Here is a 22622-nt window from a genome sequence, read left to right on the forward strand (position 1 = left end):
ATGCCCTAGCCTGAGCCATGTGCTATGTATGCATACAGAATATCTAAGCAAAGACTTTCTGAACTCTTCACTTACGTAAAAACAGACTCTGAGGACTGTCCAGTTCTGCCTTGATGAAGGAAATTCTTTTGGTCAAGATCAGACAAGACCTCTCCCAGTTTATGGAGATTCCCAGGGTCAGCAACCTTGAGTGTGTCCAAGCCGGTGGCACTAGCAGGGAGGTGCCTGATGGACCACAAACAGAATCTAGTAAGGGAACACGCACGCTTCCTTCATATGCAAAGCCAGCACTAGCATGGTTATTGTAAATATGTTATGCGTACAGAAGACAAATCAAGCCAAAACATCTTGTACTCAGTGTGTGGCACACTCAGTATAAACCAAAGTAATCTAATGTGAAAGTTCCAAGAGTGAAGTATCCAAATGCATCCATCATGGCAGCACCCTGCTGCATCAAAGGCAATACTTTGTGGACAGTGGCTGTCTGATCTTTGATGTATTAGATGGTCTTGTAAAGGTCATTGGTGCCCAAACAGGAAAGAACCCTTCCATCCCTTATTTAAGAGAAAGAGAGAGTAGGATTAAAGCTCTTTGCCTACTTCTAAAGGGGGAACAGCTTCTACAGCTATGTTCTGGAGTAAATCTGAGATTATTCCAAAAGATCAGAGAAGACTGTCCGGTCCTGAGTGGCGGTATTTCTGGAGAAGGACCTAACAATTCTAAGATGGGCCATTCTTTGTGGTAATCAGGGCTGCAGCTGCTTCAGTGGTGGACCCGTCCTCCCTATGGGCTTAGCCAAAAATGTCTGAACAAAGGAAAAAATGGCTGGTGCTTGGAGTCCGTTTTTATTCTCTGGGAAAACAGCTCTGCCATCTAAGAAAACTACACAGCCTACAAAGTAAGAAGAAAACAACTTCAAGAAGTCAAATAGCTTCAGAAAGAAAAAAAAAGAAAAAAACAGAAGTCAAGCTATTTTTGCACCCAGTATAAAAATATCTTCCATTGCTGAAGGAAGACACACTGCTACATCGTCTACTCTGCCTGAGTTGGTAATAACTCATGTGAATGTAAAAGAACCTACAACCCTTACTGCAGAGAGTACAGTTTTATTATTAAAATGCATCTTATTTTCATAAATAAGTATGCAACTTTCATTTTCATCCTCCCCAGCACGTCACAGCAATATTTTAGTTTAAACTAACTGCAGTAAATACCAACAGCGTATTACACAATAGCCCTCATAGTCATTCAACAAAATTCAGAATGAAATCATAAGTATTGTTTTCTCTTGATCAACTGCATTCCTATATTTACCATATAATGGCACATTCAAATTTACATCGTTTAACCATTTCATTTTGCACAAACCTGCAATAATTCCAAAACTGCTTCACCTTTTTGCATTCTATAAATAAATAGAGTCATTTTTTCAATACACCACTCTTCTTTACAATATTTTTTCCTTTAGACATTTATAATTTATGTTCCCTTTTATCAGTAATTTGTCTACAGTCTATGCACACAAAAATCTGCACATTCATGTTTCTTGAAATCATTTCTGCCTTCTAATTAACTCTTCTCTCCCAAACCTACTCAAGCATTCACAAAAAAGTTAATTATTCTTTCATACTAGTCTTTTCATTTTGCTGCGGTGGTGGTGCTTCGGTAGCATTGTCGCCTCATAGTAAGACGTTGTCCTATTCGATTCTCAGCTAAAGCGTCTTCTGTGTGGAGACATGCATGAATGGGTGTACCTTCGTTGAAGGTTGTGTGTCAGGCCTGGCAAGTCGGTACATAAAAATCTACTGCCAATCATTAGCGGACTGGAGTTCCTCTGTGGCGACCCCTAACCGAGAAAAGCTGAAAGATACAACAACTAGTCTTTTCATTTTATTCATTCAGTTTGATAACCACGGTGGAGCACTGACCCAATGGACCTAACTCAGTCACGCACTTCACATTTACCTTCCATTGTACAATTCTCTTTTGTTACAATTTTATTTCAGATTCTTCCTCTATTGCTCCTTTCTCCCCTCAATTATTTCTTCATTCATCACCAGTTTTTCTTTACTATTCTTCCCATTAAAGTTTGTCCTTAAACAATTTTTTTTAACTCAAAGTGCTTATTTAATAATGCGAAGAAAAACTATGGGGATTTAATAACAGTCTTTCTTTTTGTCTTTAGTTAAGTAACAAATAGGAGTAACTCAGAATACACATACAAGGTTTCAAACAATGCATTCTTTGCAAATTAAATGTTTAAATTCTCTCAATGACTTAGCAACTTATTTTATTCTAACGAATACTGCCATCCTTTCATGAAATGCCAGTGCCTCAGGTCCCAGTCGGTTGAGGTGTTCCTACCTCACCTCCCCCTGAAAGGCGTGTAAAAGCATATAGGGTCATTCTGGGAATATCAACAAGTACGGAAGACTTTCCCCACCACAGAACTTGTTTTAATAAGGTGTTCCTACCTCACCTCCCCCTGAAAGGCTTGTAAAAGCATATAAGGTCATCCCAGGAATATCAACAAGTACGGAAGACTTTTCCTGCCACGGAACTTGTTTTAATAAGGTGTTCCTACCTCACCTCCCCCTGAAGGGCTTGTAAAACCATATAGGGTCATTCCAGGAATATCAACAAGTACGGAAGACTTTCCCCACCACGGAACTTGTTTTAATAAGGTCAATATCCACTAAAATACCTTGCCACCTGTAAACCTAACAAACTGGGTCCAAAAAAGCACTGGTGAATGTCCCCATAACTCCCGCTTGTAATCTGTTTATGCTGATAAGCATTAGGTTGGAAGGGTTAGACTTTCCTGTAGCCTTCTTTCTTCCCCAATTAAGGTAAAAACAGCGTGCCTTCTACTGTTCAACAGACGAGCGTAGTGTGCTCTGCACCTCCAAACAGTGCATTTCTTAATAAACTAAGTGAAACAAGCATGCCACAAAGGAGAATTGGAAAATGGGCTCTCTGCATTGTAAATTGAGAAGCAGGCAGGAAACTGTTTAGTTTTTAACAGTAGGGCCTAGGAACAGAGTATTGGGCATATAAAAAGAAACAAAAAAGCATGCTTGTAACGCATACCTGCACATGCTGCCTCTAGGCATCTGCTTTACTGGTTTTGCCCGCTCTGCGCCCCACCCTGCCGCATATCCCACCTGCCCCCGGTAGTACATTTACAGTACCACTGGCACGCCCCCTTAATTAGATAATCAACTACACATGCTCCTAGAACCCAGCAAACTCCTAGCACAATAATACACCCTCTATCCACCCCACTATCCATATTAACCCACCCATAGCTATTCTATTCTCTCTAATCTTTTATCCACCACATACACTCAATATAGACCCTACCCTAGTAATTTACTATGACTACAGCTAAAACACTAATGCTGCTACCCTTAGTACCCCCATTCATTCCTTATCACCTAAGCTCCTATGAATACGTACAGCATCTTGAAATCCAATACCCAAACTCTCAAACAGACAACAACCTTGCATTTAATAAGTTTATCCACCACATAACTGCCCAGTCTAATTCCTCACTGCCCCCAATTACCATTACCCAACTAAATACCACTGCATTAGCTTAAAAAACAAAAGCTACAAAAAAATCAAACACATTTTTAAGACTCATAAGCAACTTAAAAATTAATCTTATGAAGGATGGAGACATCCACCCCAATCCTGACCCATCCACAACAGTAGACCCAAGCACACCATCTAACAACCCAACATGTACTGCCCAAACTGATACACTTCTAAACTCATTTCTGGTCTGTCATCTCAACATTAGAAGTCTAAACAACAAGATCCATAGCCTACATGCACTATTAGCTGTTCACTCCCCTGATATCCTCTGCCTCACAGAAACCTGGCTAAACCAATAACCAAAGATAACAAAATAACCCCCTCACAGTACAACATCCTTAGTCTGGACTGGATCTCCAGGAAAGGTGGCGGGGTAGCTGTACTATACAACTCTACCCTAACAATAACAATTGACACCCAACAGCCACCCCAGTTTGGCAATGCATAAAATTATCATCACCAAACTAATAAACAAAAATAAATGCAGATACATTGTCTGCATTTATATTCCACCTGGCAAGAATGACAATACTCTAGAAAATATCTTACACTGGCTAGCTTCTAACTATCCCCAGGAAACCACTGTCTTGGGGGACTTTAACACTGATTGAAACACCTGCTCCTCAAACTCCCTCCACCGGTTTACTAAGATCATTGCCACCCCCACCAGATTTAGCAAAAATAGAGTCAAAGATAGTATCCTTGATTGGATACTTAACAGCCACCCACAAAAATACATGTCAGGTACATTACCCGATGATCTAAGTGATCACTACCTTACCTATATTATTAGGCTCAAAGCCGACATTCCCAACCAGCCCACCTACAAAACTATAAGAAACGTCAGGAACTTTAACCTTGACAACTTCCAAAATGAACTTAAAGCATGTAATTGGAATGTCTTGAAACAACCCCCATTACAAGAAGCAGTTGAGTACTTCAATACCAGATTTCTGGCTATCCTTAACCACCATGCGCCTACCCGTACCATCTGTGTAAAAGCCACAGTTGCACCGTGGCTATCTAAAGAAGCAAAAAACAAAATTAAACTAAGAAACAATGCCTGGGCCAGGTGGCAGGTTACCAAAGCCCCTATTGACCAAGTAAGATACCAGCAAGCTTAGGAACCAGACCAAAAAATCTACCATTCTAGACAAAAAAAATCACTACACCCTCCTACAACAAAAATATCAGCTAAAACTTCAAAAGTTCTGGGCTGGTATTAATCTTCTCCACCCAGGCCATTCTGCCACTCCTACCATCAGCTGCCCTTGATAAATCCCCTGTAGAAACTGCAAATAGCTTCAACTCCTCCTTTACTGAAACTATCCAGTCTCTAGCTATCCATCTCACTCCACTGGACACAAACACCAACTCTGGCACATCTAGCCCTGATCCACCCAGCACCCAACCCACCTTTACCTTTCAAACCGTACCTACCAACCTGATCTGGACTTTACTCAAAAAGCTAAAACCTACTACACAAGCTGCCGACCACCTCCCAGCTGAAGATCTTCAAAAAGCGGCTGATGCCATAGCACTTAGCATTTCTATTCTGATCAACAGATCCATCTCAGAAGGATCCATCCCAGCAATATGGCAAATATCACATGTTATACCTCTCCATAAAGGAGGAAGTTCCACAGAATTATCTAACTTTAGACCTATAACTATTCTTTCACCACTAGCTAAAATCATGGAAAGATGCATACACAAACAAATCATGCACTTTCTTATTCAAAACGGAAAGCTTGCCGACTCTCAGCACGGCTTTAGGCCATTCCACAGTACCACCACTGCTCTTCTATCTTTCTCTAATGTCATCAATCTTCATCGTAACAACAACAAACTATCTTCAGCACTCTTCTTAGATCTCTCAAAAGCTTTTCATATGGTCAACCATCAGCTACTGCTCAATACCCTACAAACCATCGGTTTAGACCAACACGCAATACAATGGTTTCAGTCCTACCTAAATGGTAGACAACAGGCTGTCTTATGGCAGAGCAAGCTGTCATCCCAACTTCCTCTAACCCTAGGTGCTCCACAAGGGTCCATACTAGGTCCCCTTCTTTTCTCTATCTTTATCAATGATCTGCACACCACCATCCCAGGAGCCACCTGCATCCAATATGCAGATGACTCAATGCTAATATGCTCCGCCTCCTCTCCTATATAACTTCTAACCCTCACCCAGACCACTTTCAGCATGGTAGAAACATGGCTAGCTAATTGCCGCCTGCTTCTAAATCCTAACAAAACCAAGCTATTACTTTTCTCCCTAACCGTAGAATTTCTCCTCCTTCCTTCAACATCAAATCTAGCAATGACACCATTATCTCCCCTGGTGACCATACACAGCTTCTAGGTGTAATAATAGACAACAACCTTAAATATGATAAACATGTCAATCACACTATTAGGTTAGTCAACAAAAAACTTGGCTCCCTATACAGAGCCAAACCTTTCCTTGCCCCCCTAGCTAGGGTAGCTATTGCAAGATCACACCTCCTCTCTACCCTTATGTATGCCTCCTCTGTACTCACCAACCTATCCAAAACCGATCTCAACAAATTATCAGGATGTTACAATCATATAGCCAGATTCGCTACTGGCATGGCTTTTAGGACCCACCACTGCCATAACCTCAATGCACTGGGATGGCTACAGTAGCCTACCCTGCTACAGTTCAACCAGCTTAAATAAAATAAAATACTCCATCAACCTGATAACACCCCTGCCCTCAAAAATATTCTCACCACATCATAGTGCCCCCAGGCCATTACGCTCAGCTGATAAACTAATGATACTGACCCAAAAATCCAACAACTCTGCAGGCGATGCTATATTTGCCAACTCAACCAGTAAAATCTGGAATCTACTCCCTACTACCGTTACCAAGGAAACCTCACTACCCCTATTTAAAAGGGAACTCGAACAATACCTCACATCTCATTGGCTGTGCTCTTGTTCTAAACCTAACAACTTCACTAATACACGTCTTGCTACCCAACCTGCTGTTTAGCCAAGTATCTATGCCTCATAGCATTTGAATGTCTAAGCATTGTGAATTATGAGATTTGATTGTATTCTATGTTCACATTTTCTGATACGTCTTTTCCAATCAGATTAAGTCTGTACATTGTGTATATTGATATATGCCTGTATTCTTTGTCTATATTTTTCTAAACATGTCTGCCTGAGTTTATCACTCAATGATGTATGCACGGTCTCTTTTTTGGTATGTGGAGCTTTTCTCCCCGGGCCTCCGCTGAAAATGGACATATATCCAGTCGGACTATCCCGGTCAACAAATGTAAAATAAATAAATGCTCCTTTCCCCACAAACCACTAAGACTTTCACTTCTATCCTATTAAAATAATACCACTCACCTTTACTTGTTCTTCAATATAGTTATTTTTATTGAGAGCAAGTCCCATACTCTTCAAATTATTGACAACTTCCACAATAACTTCCGATTCATCTTTCATTTCCTCATTAAACAAATGGCAATCATTCTTCCTGCACCATTTTTCACTGTCCCTTTTTTTATCTTCTCTTACTCTTCTGTTACAGCACAACAAATCAAGATGCTCATGGGATACCCTTGACTTAAACCTCTCCTCATCTCTACACTTCTTACCATCCATTTACCAAAACTGAGTGTGTGTGTGCTTCTATATATATATATATATATATATATATATATATATGAACACCCACTCACCCACACCCACACACACACACACCTTCAACAATTTTATTTTTAGCTTCTGTCTTATTGCAGAACATTCCAGGGTCTGTTCATGACTAATATTATCATAGGCCTTGGATGTCAAAAGGTATCACTCTTTTGTTCTCTCGTCTCTCATTATACAGTCTACAATTTCCTTTATTAACGAAAGTAATACGCTTACAAGTGTAATTATCTCACTTTTCTCTTTTACTTCATATATAAGTATGCTACATACCTTTCCTGAAAATTTATATTATTGTTTTGTAGTCACATATCGTTGCCCCACTTTTTCCTATATGCATGTACTCATAATCCAGATACTTTTATTAACCATTATGCCTTTCTCCAGCCTATAATTAAGAAAACATTACTTTTGTGCAAGTCCTATTAACCAGTAATACCAGATGTTCGAATTTTAGTCTACCCAGAAGCATATAGGTTCGGTGCCTGAATGAAACCCACAGTGACAACTTTTTTTTTAATAAAGCTTTGAATCCCTTCCTTTGACTCTCTGTGACTGGGGATTGGCCAAGTCCTGCCCATCAGTGGAAGCCTAAACTGCGTCACAGAAAGTCAGGTACTCAGGCTTTTTGTATCAAGTAAGAAGAACCATGAAAGATCAGAAGCAAGAATTGTCTGAAACCAGCCAATCTGCAACCACAAAACACCAACACAAACAACAATACAAAGAGGATGAATACCATCGAACTATATTTGAAACTGAGGGGGATGGTGGGTAGGTGCTACCATTCAGGCAATGTGAAATTCAAACATCTACTGTTATAAGTAGGACTTGCGCAGCTTTACTACGTTCAGTATTCACACTGCCTCAAGTGGCATATGTGTAGATTCTCAAAGGTTATCCTACTTGGGAGGAGGAAAGATAAGGAGATCCAGGAATCCCTGAAGAATGGTTCTCACAAAGTCTGCTCTGGAGAACAGCCAATGAGCAATCATTTGCTTAGAGACAGGATGACCCTTCTTAGTCACAGAACACGAAATAAACAGCATTAAGCTTTCCTTAAGGGCTTTGTTCTGTCAAGATAGTACCCAAGCTGTCTGTGAACATCTAAGGTATGCAGAATCTCTTCTCCCTTGTTTTCAGGTTCCGAAAAAAAAATGGGAGATAACTGACTTGATTCTGGGTACATTCAGAAACAACGTTTAGCATGAAAGGAGGATTAGTGTGTAAAACGACCCTGTCCTTGTAGCAAATCAGATGAGGTTGCCCCCACCAGGACAGCTTGCAGCTCAGGAAGTTGCCTTGCAGATGTCAGAGCAATGAGCAAAATATTTTTTCAAGTGAACTAAAAATAAGCCTGAAAGGCAGGTCCACAACGAGATCAGGTAAATTTCTCAAAACAAATTTGAGATCCCAAGGAGGAGGAATTTGCTTTTGAAGAGGTTCTCAAGTGCAACATTCTTTTCAAACACTGCTTGGCCACAAAAAGAATCAAAAGGGGGATCCCATGGACAGACAAGCTGAAATAGCCACAAAACACATCTTGGTAGATACATACAATAAGCTACACAAATATTTTTAAAACCCGACGGGTAAACATCGCATCTGGCCATCTGATATCAGTTTGGCGCTACCTAGAAAACTTATTCCATTTGTAAATATAAAATTTTCTAGTTGCAGGTCTTCTTGCCTCCTTCAATACCTTCAGCAAATCTTCATGGAACAAATGAACAAGTGCCTAATATATACCAGTGTGAAAAAGCTTATGGTAATTGCCTTTGGTCAATTCCATTAAAAAGGAGAACCAATTCTACCTGGGACAAAAGAGGGTCACCGCAATGATCTTTGGCAATTCTTAACAAATCTTCAGATGTAGCTTGGGTATTGGTGGAAAGGGTGGTAATGCATAAAGGAACATTCCTGTCCAAGGGAACGATAATATTTCTGCCCCCAAGAGCTTGGCTGCAAGGATATCTCAAACGGAATTTTCCAACTGTTTTGAAAGGATGTGAACAGAACTATTTGGAGTGTTCCCCACACCTGGACCATATCCAAGCAGACCACTGTCCTGCTTTCCAACTCATGGGAGTCCGTCTGAGATTTGCTTAGTCTCTCTGCCAATAGGTTTTATTCTGATGAGGTGTATGAGGCCTGAAGGATCAGAAAATGCTGTAAGGTTAGCTCCCAAGCCATCACTGCTAACTGGCAAAACAGGTATGCCCTTGTACCCCCTTGTTTGTTCAGGTACCACGACTGTGGTGTTGTCTACAACCAGTAAAAGGGGATCTGGAGACCATAAGTGGTGAAGAGCTTTTAAGGTCAAAATCATTAACATTTCTTTGACATTTAAGTGCTTTGTAGCTTCAGAAGGACCCCATTCACCTTGTACTAGAACTCCTCTGGACACTGTTCCCCATGCAAAGCCTGATAAGTCTCAGTGAACTGGAGGGAAATAGGCAGGTCTGTATTTTGTGACATCTGCTTCCTCCAGCACTGTAACTCTTACTTCACAATATCCAGCACTGGTACCTGGAACTTCAAGAGAAACAGGTTCTGGGTCCAACAACTTTTTTTTTTTTTTTTTTTTTTTTTTAAGTACCACTGAATGTTTTTCATGTGAAGTCTAGCTAGTGGTGTCATGAGGTCTGGAATTTTGAGAAAGTCTCTTGTGGAGGCAGTTTCCTGAAGAGAGAAATCACTGAAAATATTTTGAACAGTCAGAACTTTGCTCACACAGTCACATTTTTTTTATGTTCACCATACACCCCAGGAATACAATTCTTTGTCATATTATGAGGCAGGGCTTTTGTAGGTTCAACTTGAAGTTGGGAGCACAAATTCAGAACTTAAAGGAGATTTAAAATCTCATTTTTTAAATCTTCAGAAAAATTTTGGTTATGTAACCAAGCATGCCTTCTCAATATAAAAGAAACAGCTGCATTTCTAGAAATACTGTCCACACCTTCTAAGACACTAGCACGTTTTGAGACTTGACTCACATTAGAAACGATCTCGTTCAACACTTCTTTTCACCAAGCAAATATACAGTACAGCCATCTAAACTGTAAACAGACTGCAAAATAAATTCACATGAAGCTTTGATTATTTAAAATTCTAAAGACTAAATTACAGACTGTCCCAACTATTTTCCCTGAGATTCTAACCACTTGCCAGTTTTAGTGCTGGAGTTGGCAGAGAAACCAAAGCTGGATCATCTGACAATTGAGCAAACAGAGTTACAAGATCCCAGTAAACATTGTATTTTCTTATAGCCTTTTTAGGAACTGGTTCACTAGCCAAAGTCGTTTTATATGTAGTTTTATAGACAACCTCTAAAACTTGTAATAGCAGAGGAACAGCCAAACACTTGGAATCTCATCTTCAAGATCATAAACTACGCCCATCCCTGGTGTAGCTCCAGATTGCTTCCAGTCAATTACATCTCTAAACCTGGTTACCATCTGTGGAAAGGTGAACACTTGCTTAGGTTTTTGAATCTATTCACCTTCCGAAGAATTAGATTGGATAGACTCAGAGTGATCACCACTGTGTGCATCAGAGTCCCCACTGAAATATGCGGCACTAGACTGATCTCTAGAGATGGTAATTCCACAGTCATTTTGCATAGGAGCACAGTCTCTGAGATTACTTGACTATAAAACACGTTTAGATAGAGAAACCACATCAGTCCTATACACGGTAATAACCTGATTCTATTGTGCGATAAATTCTCTGTTTTTTCTTACTATGAGCTACCTTAGAAGACAAAATATCTGGGGACAGAGTATTATGTCTGGCAAGGGGTCTCTTACCCAGATTTGTCCTGCACTGAAAGGGTTTGGTTCTCCAAGTACTGGAATAGCCGAGATGATGTTTGACTCTTGTACTATAGACAGCTGTGGGCTCACATCACAGGGTGATGGGGAAAGGGTTAAGCGTTCTGCAGGCCAGCTTAAAGCAGCAACAGATTCACAAACTGCAGGCTGAGGCATGCTTTTGTTGAGTTTTTCTTTTTAGGTGCAACTGGATTTGATGGGGGGAGGGAGCCATTTCAGAATCCAAGTCAAAGGGAAAAAAAACCACACCAAACAGAATACAGTGACACAATTACAGGCTGACAAAGGGCAGCAATAACAGAAAATGTAAACTATGTCACCACACAGCAAATAGGGTTAAACGGCATAAAACAAAGCAGAAATGGTTTAAATTGGTGTTAAGCCTTGTTCTCCAATATTTTCGTGTCAGAACTTCCCTTTCAAACAAAGCAGATAAACAAAATAAACAAGAGGTCTAGTGTTCAATTGACACCACAGAACTTTAGAAAAAGTGTTCTATGACTTGTACTGGGAAACTAAAGTCCCAGAACTGCTTAAAAGCAGTATTAAGACTACAAACACAGCAGTAAGTTAGAATTCGCAGAGGAATAAACAGTAGTAGTAAATAGCAAAAACATTAAAATAAAAAGCTGATACACAGATTTAATAAATCAAATTATATAAAGCAAACATATATTACATATTTATTCATACATCTCAACTGTACCAAATTTATTGGTATTTACTGGTTTTGAGGACAAAATAATGGGGTGCCACGAATTTCCGAGTGACCCCTTCAATTCTCTATTTTTTTCTTAACCTTTTGTTTGATGTTGATTGCGTGCATTCACACTCACCTGTCAATGGTACTGCTTTGCCATGTGATGCGAATAGCTCATAGTTCTGTATTTTTTAAATTACTGGTACCCATTACCAAATGGGGTTAAAGAACAGCAAGAAAGTATCTAATTAATACTGAATGACTCACTGTGCTTGTGTGGGAAAAGATGCAATATGGGACGGTTACAGACAACTGAGTCTGACAGGAAAGAAGCAAAGGAAAGGAATTCTTATATAAAAATGATGACATCTTAAAACTTTAGTACTGCTTTTTGGGTTGTCACTTTTGCACAGAATATAGAATTTTCAGAACTGACTGCTGCCTTTGTAATTTCACATAGATTAGACTGGACCTAATATAAACAGAGCAAAGAGACTAGTATGTTAAACATATCGCGCTGACAACCAATTCAGCTCTTTACATGTTTTGACACTCAGTCAAAAACGACTTTTGTAAAGTACACTTACTTCTTCCGACGCTCTTCAAAGATCATGTTTTCAATGCAGAACAGAACCCGAAGAATAATGCTGTAAACCCGATGACTTGACTCTGCATACACACTACAACAAGACTAGTTACCCCCAACTATTTCCTGGCTTTATGTTCTTTGCACTTTGCTTTTGGATGGTTTGTTTCATATTGCACGCATGCCCATAAGATTATGTCTTCCTTTCTTGTTACACATATACAGGGGTACTCCCGGTCATAGGATGTGGGATGTAGCTTTCAGTCAACAATCACCACCGCCACAGGTTTTTGTCAGTTACTGGAATGTTATTTTAAGCATAGATTTACTGTAAAAGTTAGAAGAGGTAGAAATTCACTGCTCACAACCTCTTGTCCCAAGAATTTTTTGCTGTAATAACTGTAAAGGACTTTGTTGTGAAACTCCGGTCCAGATTTTGGGACAGGCTTTGCATCTAAGAAGGTGGGGAAAGTGATCTAAGCAGGCCCGATTTCACAGCATTTCCATGCAACTTTTTGGAGCTGTAATGTATGTTTTTATTTTTACTTGAAAATAAGACTCTTTGCTAAGTGCTACAGCTTTGCAAGAAGTACACAGCTGGTTTCAAGTTCAAACATTGCTATGCTTCAATTACCACCCTTCTGATAAGGAAAACATTTCAGCAGGTGAGCCTTTTTTGTTTCATTGGGACTGCAGGGTATGGGTACAAACAAACCTACAGCTTTAGGGTCATTCAAAGGAAATAGTTTTGCAGTCCCATCTCCAAGTTTAGGGATCGGGTAGGTGCTTTGCATTTTGCAACAGGTATGTGCATGAATTTTTTGAGCCTCTTGTTGCCCTGTGAAACTATTACATGTCCTCTTTGGCTTGCCGTTTTGGTTCAGTTAAGATGAACAATAAGGAGTGAATGAATGATGGTGGAAATGTATATTTTTTGGTAATGTACTTGTGTGACAGTCAGTGACATTAGTGGTCGGACTCATTTAGCCAGAAAATCCCAACCAAGTGTAGAGGTGAGTAAAATACTGAGTGGCTAGCTAAGTCAAATTTAAAATGTAAAATGGCGTCCGGACCAACCCTACCCATATTGAAGCTGAGTTAAAGTGGGACAGCATACTGCCCACACTGGTAGTGCAAACTGAAGGGCACCAGCTTAGATTTCCACAAGTGTAATTGTAGTCGCGGACAGAGGTAAAATATTAATTCAGCTTAAGTTTTCCTATGTCATTTTAAGTTTGAACATACGTGGGTGGTGGGCCACTTATGCAGTGCTCTAGGTTGAAGTAGATTCTGTCAGTTTGTTTTTCAATCTGGTGTTTTATACATGGAGAACAATGCTTTGCCTTACACCTTATCCATGCCTCTCAACTTCTCAGAGCAAGAAATCTGGACAAAGCCAAAATAATGGTGGGAGTTGTGGCACAAAGGTCCAAAACAGTGACAGAGTCAGACAGATTTTAAATACTGCTCTTGTAAACTCAGTTTCTAGAAAAGCAGGTTTTGCATTATTATGCATTTTCTGAGAGATATGAAGTCTGAAATTCAAATGTATGTCATTTATTATTTAGTGACTTCAATCTAGTTGGTATCCCACAATCCCACAGGAGTGGGTGGGGTTCCATTATTCTGTATGTAAATTTTGTGTTAATCAGTGTCCAGATTTGTGTGTGTGCGCGCATATATATATTTATATTTATATATATATATATATATATATATATATATATATATGTGTGTGTGTGTGTGTATGTATATAATAATAAAAAAAAAGGAAAGTTCCCAGAGGGGATCTTATCCGAGAGTGGAGGCTGTAATCCACCATTGCAGGCTGCGGAAGTGGTTCTGCTGAGGCAGACAGATTATACACCTAACTGTACAAAGCAAAGTCTTTAGTGTTCCAAAATGTGCATGCTGATTGTACACCCCAATCAGCGTAACTGTTGCAAATCAAGCATATTGTAATAGAAAGCAGTCTAGTTGCTGAACTATAGTTGAGAGGTCAGACTTTCTGTTAGGATATGTTGCATCTCAAAGTATTTCACAAAAGTACCCCCATCAAAATATTACACAAAATTAAGACATAAAACTCTGGAAAATTAAAAGGTACAGTACTAATACAAACAGCTGTAATGCTTTAACCTTACCTCTCAACTGTCCAGACTTTTGCAGAATGCCTCATACTTTTCCCATATTTTAGTTCTCTCGGTCGAAATTAAAAAAGACAAAAACAAAAGTAAACTGATACGAGAATGTTCTCTCACACAGCAGCTCCCTAGCAATGTATTGATATACTGTGCAAACATGTGGATGTATGTGCCATACATATGCACAGTATATCAGTAAAGAAAGAATGCACAAACATACTAACGCATTGTTATACAAAGACATTATTTAATAAAGGTAAGCAATTTCTTTCTTAAATAACATCATTGTGCAACAGCAATAACCCATGACTGGGATTTAACCATGGTTGGGGCTTTGTTTAATCTCGAGCTTTACCCACATTATCAAACCACACCAGCTGTGGGTTAATCCTGTGATACCCACACCCAATCATGGGTTATTGCTAAATTATATCATTAGGGTGACTAAAAACACCACTGGGAGTGTGCTGTTGTCCTTCACATTAAAAATAGGAACGCACAAGAACAACGACCTAAAATATCAAAAACAGCTGGCACAAACATTGCTCATTAGAAATACATACTAATTCAGTGATCACACAACTGCAGACAGGACAAAAGCTCACCCAGAGTGAGTCGATACAACTGCACCAACAGTGACTTTCAATAAGACAAATGACTGAAGGTAAACATTGGAAAACTGAACTCATTGGGGTTGAAACTAGTCCACTTTACACTCAAACATATGTTGGCTGTCACTGAGAGGACAACTGCCTATAAACCAGTTTAATACTATATTAAACACTTCTGAAATGCTAATTCTTACAGTGCCGTTTCATAGCAGAGGTTGGAGCACTTGCACTGCTTATATAGATGTTAATGTTTGCTGCAACAGACTTGTTGATCTTGTACCAGCAGTTTTGATGCATTCTATTTACTAAAGATGGCATACTAACTGTTTCTGTGACACATACCACTCAATATTTGATACCTGCATGGTAAATGACTGAAAAACAAACCAATTTACAGCTACAATATGCTTACTTAAATAAATACAATGAAGTACAAATGCTTCCCTTTGGGAATGCTAGCCTATTGCTACAACAGTGGCATGTCAAAAACATTCAAAGCTATCATTATGGAATAAGCATAAAGGGAAAGGGAAGAAGCAAATGCAAATCAAATACTATGGTGTATAACTGGGAGATGGAATACCGAGACAGAAACGTCACAGTACCCCCTTATTCACATATTGGCAAAGCTGCACATGGAGTGCTGAGTGCAGTTTGTAAGGCCTCAAGGAAAGAGGCCAAGGAAAGGAGTGCAGATAAGGTCAGCTAGAACAGAACGAAAGTAGGAGGGTGTGACCTAAGGAAAAGCAAAGGAAGCTAGACCTCTCCAAAATTTAAAGACAGGACTCACAGGATGAAAATGGTAAAGTCGTACAAGGCATTAAAGGGAAAATTATAGGTGTTTAAGTAAAAAGAAAAAGACGGGGGGGGGGCAAGCATAATCAGTAGATCAAATGGAAACAGTTTAATTTAAGTAAGACGGAATACACTTTTTCATTCTCATGGTACCAGGCAGAAACCAGTTGCTGGAATGGGCTGTAGACACGAAAACAGCAAAGAGTGTCTTCGAGGAAGTGGAAGTGGCAGTTACCTTAAAGCAGTTTCAACACTTGAACACACAAGACTGACTCAAAGTCTGCTTCTGACAGCTTCCTATGCTTGTTTCTTTAAAACAATTTGTCATCTATTATCAGCAAGCTATCATCTTAAGTGCCTATTGTACCTGAGCAACAACAAAAGCAATTGGATATAATTAGCACAGAGAAAAACAGTTCCTTGAAAGTGATCGCACTGCATTTCCCCACTAAAAGGCTCTAACATAGGTTAGTATCTCTTAGTCACCTGGTGTCATCTAGGTACAGGATGAGTATTATTTTGTTGCAATGACAAGACCAGCTGCTAAGCAGTAAATATAAATGAAAAATAAAAAAAAAAGGCTTAAGCAGACAAACACAAAGCTCTCTGCTGAGATCCCCAAATCAATTAAAAGACTGCACTACAGGACTCAAACTCAGGCTTGCTTGCAAGTTAAGTATGCTCCCAATTACTTAAAACAAGAATACATGTTTATTTTCATCACTGCATTCTGTTGTATGTGTGATTTATGCAGCAAAGGTCACTGCCTCATAGAACATATGCCTACGTACATCCTTGCATACGCGCTATGAATATGTGCTGTTCTGTCACACACACAGCTGTGTTTCTGATAACACAGACTGAACTAAGCACCCTAGACAATGCTAAGTTACATTATCACAGTAGGAAAAGAAAATCTTCAACTACATCAAGGGCTTGAGAAGCAGGATGCCTCCAGTCCACTTTCGTGTAAAGAGATACCTGCCAACACAAGACTCTCAACATGGGGGCAACAGATTCAAAACACACAAGGGATGCCAACATTTAATGACAGTGTTGACACAGGCTCTGGAATATACAAAAAAGTGGGGTGCTTGCCTTCAAAATTGTCTGGGATTTTGTACGGATGGAAATAGGAATAATCAGTATTTTAAACAGTCTTCTAAGCTCTTTGCTGTCCCCATAGATTTGCATGTCTCTTTCTCTCTCTCAATATTTCAAATGAAGCCACTAAACCAAAACATGCAGATAATATATTGAAAGGCTATAATACTAATAAATAAAGAACTTCCACCAAGAACGTACAAACCACCATTAACAGACTCCATAAAACTTGGAAATAACAAATGTCAGATTCCACACATTCTAAACAATGTGATAGTACAGAGAATGTATTTTCTTACAGCTTTTGCCTTTTTCTGTAGATCCACTATCTGGGAAAGGAGGTGTGTGATTTCTTCCTGCTGACGAGCTGCATCCTCTGTCTTCTTCGCCAGATCATCAGATATGTTAGCAATCTGAAAGTTTGCATCTCCTTAAAATTGAACAAAAAAAATATTCAGTCAGAGGACAGAGTTATTTGGAAAAGTCTCACTAATGTTATCAGAGACTACTGCAGCTATAGATCTTATTAGGAGCACCTGATTTCAAAGCAGTTTAATTAGTTCAGGCAAGACCACAAGGGGTCAAATCAAATGCAAATAAATGGTTAGCAATGCAGTATGTAAAACCAAATGCAAGACGGATACACAAAATGCTGTTTAAAACATACGAGTGCTGTACCAAGCTACTAAAACCTTATTACTAATCTAAAAGTCTCTCTCCCAGTTCCTGGTGTTCCCAGTGGTAGACCACGCTCACCTCCTAGAGGGTTAGGAAGTGAGAATAACAGCAATAAAGTAAGAAAAGCTCTGGTGTTTTTGGGACCACAGGTGGTGTCTAGTCACCGTAGGGATGGTTCTGATTTCCAAGATAGCTTCTTTTTAATTTCTTGCAGTGCTTACCTGTCTCAGCAATCAATAAAACATTTTTGAAGACCGACAGCTTCTGAAATTTCTTCAATTTCAATATGTTAAGTTTAATAACTTATGTAACTTTGAGCAGAAATCAGGACTGAGGTTCCCCTCCGAATAACAGCATCACCAGGAAATTAGCAAGAAGCCACCTTGGAAAACAAAGCCACCCCTGTGGTGACTAGACACCATCCCTGGTCCCAAAAAGCTACCAAATCCTGGGAAACTCCTGTTCTTAACACTTGGAAATCTGCCTTTCAAAATGGAGTGTGTAAATGTTTTACAAAAAACAGGAAGCTTTGTACCACTTACCCCTGAATTTCACAGATTTTTAATCCAAGAAATAACTGTTCTAACTCTACGTGTTCTACTATACTTTATTAATTTCAAATAACTTCAGCTGAGTTGTGAGACACTTCAAATGATTAGTTTCGACACCACAGCAGTCACCTGGAAACAGCTGAGTACCTACACAATTACTGACTAGGTCTCCATGATAAGGACTGCAACAAACAAAAATCCAAAGTAAAGGTTAAGTGTCCCTTACCTGTAATCAGTACACACCTGAAAATTCTGATATAGAATGTTATGCCATACTCCACCAAGAAAGTTAATGTACTAATAAAAGTCTTCTGACTATGCAGTCTTTAATCTGACATGGCCCATGTATAGTACCTCAATGTGAAAGCATACAAAGGATTGGTCCAGATAAAATCACTTTAGCTAGCAGATCTAGGAGACTCTATGATGCTCTCCTTGTAGGAGGAATAAATACATCTTGTTGAACTTTCAAATAGTTTATTCATTTAAGTAGACAGACGGACAAGTGTTCTTGTTCTAGCAGTTACAGTGCACAAAAACTCCCTCTTCAGCAGGAAGACATAGCACAGGTTAGAGAGTTGCTGATAGTTTGCTGCTCCATTAGGGGAAGCTGTAGGCTCCTCAGCAGAAACAGAAAGCTGGCCCACTCCTTAAACAAACACTTGCTGTAGTGGACTGAATGGGATAATTGGGCTGTAATGCTTTCACCTATTCCAAGTACATTTGGCTTTCACCCCATGGAATGATTGGGCCTTCTGAGTGCAAGTAGAACAGTCATCAGGCCAGTACTATGGGGGGGGGGGGGGCAGAATCTTATACTGTACGTGAAAAATGGGGAGGGGGGGTAAGAGAACATACACAGTGACTGAAGGACTTCTACTTTAATATGAACAACATCTTTAGATGCCACATCCAAACTGAGCTTGGCAAACATATAAACTGAGGACAAGCTAGCAATGGATGATGCACTCCTGAAGCGTTTAGGGATGCAGTCACTTCCTGTAGTGATAATGTGTAATGTCAGGTATCATTTAAATATAGATAGGAGTGTGTGCGTGCATGTTTGTGCCTTCTGTGCAAGGTTGGGCGCTGCTGGCAACTCGACACTGTAAAACTCCACTGCCAAGAGCGGACAGTGATCTGCTGTGGCGACTCCTAACCGGGAAAAGCCGAAAGAAGAAGAGAAAAATGCATACATCTAGGAAAATGCAGCCATATTAAAGCAGGCCTTCACATTTTGCATACAGTTTCAGCGAATACACTTTCAAGAAGTGAAAACAACTTTCAGTCAAGAAAATTGATAAAAATAAAATGTGTTAACAGAATGTGCAATACACTGAATGCATACAAACAGACCTTGTTTAGATGGTATGAGGCTTGGGAACCAAGGTTAAAGAGGTGTGTAGAAATAACAGGATTTTAGTATTATTAGAAGATACTTCAGACTTGGTAAGTTCGTTCTGGTTCTGGACTGGTACACAAAGTAATTGTCATGCATTCCCCAGACGTTTAATACAGACACTTGACAGTGACTGCAGGAGTCAGGTCAAATATCCAACATTGCATAATATCACTTATATTATTCTGGAGGAAAGGAATATGACTGTAGAAGCTACGGACATAATTCAGTTTATCAGCACTATTATTAGAGACAGTAAAATGTGTTTCGGATATTGCTGACATCTACCTCCACTATATATAATAAAACATTCTAAACTGAACTACAGTGTGTGCAGACTTTACTGTGAAAAGTACAAGACTTGGCACATAAAGGAGAGACTGTCACCTGTTCAGCACAATTCTGGGTAATTAACAGATGAATACATTCATTCCAGTCTCTCTCAATTTCCAGTTATTCCAATGTTCTACAGCCATAATTCTTACACCAAGCACTGTACCGTATCTCTGCAAAGGATGGTAAAATGTGCCAGCCATCTCAGTGTTCAGAACATGAAATTATTCCACTATATTTGGTTAATAAGTGACACTATGTGCGCTGCTATTTTTGGCCTGGTTTTCATGTACAGAGACAATACATTTGTTGCTGTCAAACCTAACCTAAGGCAGGAAAACCATCTTGACAGATAAAGGGACTGTGTTCCTGTAATGAATCATCAGAATATCAAAGCTTGCATATTCTCCTGAAAGATGTGAACTTCAAGGTTAAACATCTTCTAGGAAGCAGAATTTTTAGATCTACAGATACGACTAATTCAGTCATTGCTTTCAGAAGAAAGTCCAATTATCAAAAAGTGACAAACTTCAAAAACAAAGGGCCTAACAAGTGAATGCCTCAGCAAAACTGCTTAATACAGTTAAACTTGATCAGATTACTTTGAAAAGAATGGTTTAGACTAGAAAAGAAGTTCTATTTGAAGCTGTTTAAAAACTATGGTTCATAGGATGATACTAGGCTATTGGCCCAGAGGCCCGTATAAGCGTAGCCAAGAATTTCGCCCATGTTCCCTCAAAGTCAGCACCCGTGTCCCCTGAATCTGAAACCTGGTAAAAGGGAAGCACATACCATTGCCTTTAGGGAAACATTCCTCCCCATTTTACATATTGGACAGATCTAGTAAAACACTAATAGTGAACAGCTTCTACTTAGGACACCAAAGTACATGATTTTCAGAGCCTCTGAAACCCAGCAGTAAGCTGTAGAGACCAAAACTCTTTCTTATGTCCCATTCCCACTTCCACACACACAAAAGCACAGAGAGCATTTTTTCTTAAAAGAATGGCTCAGAAGCACATAATAACTAGATGGTCCAAAAACAGCTCAATGGAATTTGTTCTGGACCCTCACACTGTAACTCGAGCAGGATACTTTGAATCTAAAAGGGATTAAACCATAAATTTGCAAAAAAAGTGTACCCTCATTTCCTGTGCTTCCTTCTCCTCCTAGAGTGAACATAAAAAGAAGTTATGTACTCACCATAAAGTTCCATCTGAGTAGTTATACTTCATTTCCTGCAACCTGTGGGTATTCGGATCCACATCAGATCCGAGCCGGCAACATTTTTCAAGCATCTGCTCCAAACTCCAAGCTCCTCCCCCTTTCCCCATAATCCCGCACATCTCCTACCTTCCCTCAGATCGAGTATGCCACTATCTAAACTATCAGCAACTGAATAACAGCACTAACCTAGAACAGGTTCGGGGGAAGGAGGGTGGGATGGTTGCAGAAAATGAAGTACAACTACTCAGATGGAATGTCATGGTGAGTACATAACTTCTTTATCTGAAGTAGTTAACTTCATTTATCTGCAACCTGTGGGACAGAGTCTGCAGCTACCAAAACTCCTGGCAGGCCCTCGTGGAAGGATATTCTTTAGCACCGCAGAGCCAAAGGATGCTCCCCCCTCTAAAGATCAAATCAAACTCAATGTATGAGACCTTGCCCAGGTCACTGCTGCGCAGATATCATCCAGTGAAAACTTAGACCAAAAAGCAGAAGAAGTTGCCATAGATCTGGTAGAAAGAGCTTTAACAGGACCAGGTGGGAACAGACCTTTGTCCTTATAGACTTGCAGTATACATTGTGTAATCCATCTAGCTAAGTTGGATATGGCTTTGCCCAAAAAGGGTCTAGAAAAGGACACGAATAACTTGTCAGACTTACAAAAACTGGTTTATGTAAATAGAAACAAAGCTGTCTATGAACATCTAGCAAATGCAGTTTATATTCACCTTTGTTCTGAAAATTTGGAAAGAAAACAGGCAGGTTAATCATCTGATTAATGTTTGATTCAGAGGCAACTTTCAGTAAGAAGGGAGGGTTCGTGCAGAGTGAAACTCTGTCTTTATGAACGATCAAGTAAGGGGGCAAGGCAGACAAAGCTTGAATCTCAGAAACTCTCCTGGCTGAAGTAATGGCCACTAGGAAAGCTGTCTTCCAGGATAAGAATTTCAAATCTACTAATGCTGCTGGTTCAAAGGGAGGAGCAACTAACGCCTGCAGAACTAGGGTAAGGTCCCAAGGAGGGACTGAATCCTTAACCTTAAATGAAAGGTGCCTTTCAGAAAAGCTTTACACAGTCTCAAAGAGGCCAGAGCATTCACATTTTCGCCAACATGAAAATTAGAGATGGCCACCAGATGTACTTTTACAGTGGAGGAACTAGCCCCTTGTTGGAAAATATTGGACAAAAACTCCAACACTGCAAGAACTGGGGCTGTAAAGGGATCTAGGTTCCTCTGAGAAGCCCAAATAGAAAAGTGTTTTCATTTGCTGCGATAAACCTTCCTAGTGGAAGCTTTGTGGGATGCCACCAGAATAGTCTTTACCGAAGATGACAGACCGGGAGTCCTAGCAATC

The 22622-nt window shown here is 39.7% G+C and overlaps 1 protein-coding gene across 8 annotated transcripts in view; it reads right to left on the minus strand.

Annotated features, from left to right (window-relative positions):
* Positions 1-22622, minus strand: part of TRAK1 (trafficking kinesin protein 1) — a 969724-nt gene that overhangs the window by 510824 nt on the left and 436278 nt on the right. For all 8 annotated transcript variants that reach the window (XM_044064726.1, XM_044064729.1, XM_044064725.1 and 5 more), the window contains exon 7: positions 17375-17505. In XM_044064726.1, the coding sequence (XP_043920661.1) occupies positions 17375-17505 (131 nt within the window). The remainder of the gene's footprint in view (positions 1-17374; positions 17506-22622) is intronic.

This window comes from Protopterus annectens, chromosome 3.part0 (assembly GCF_019279795.1).
Source record: "Protopterus annectens isolate FY-2018-M chromosome 3.part0, PAN1.0, whole genome shotgun sequence".
Classification (NCBI taxonomy): Eukaryota; Metazoa; Chordata; order Ceratodontiformes; family Protopteridae; genus Protopterus; species Protopterus annectens.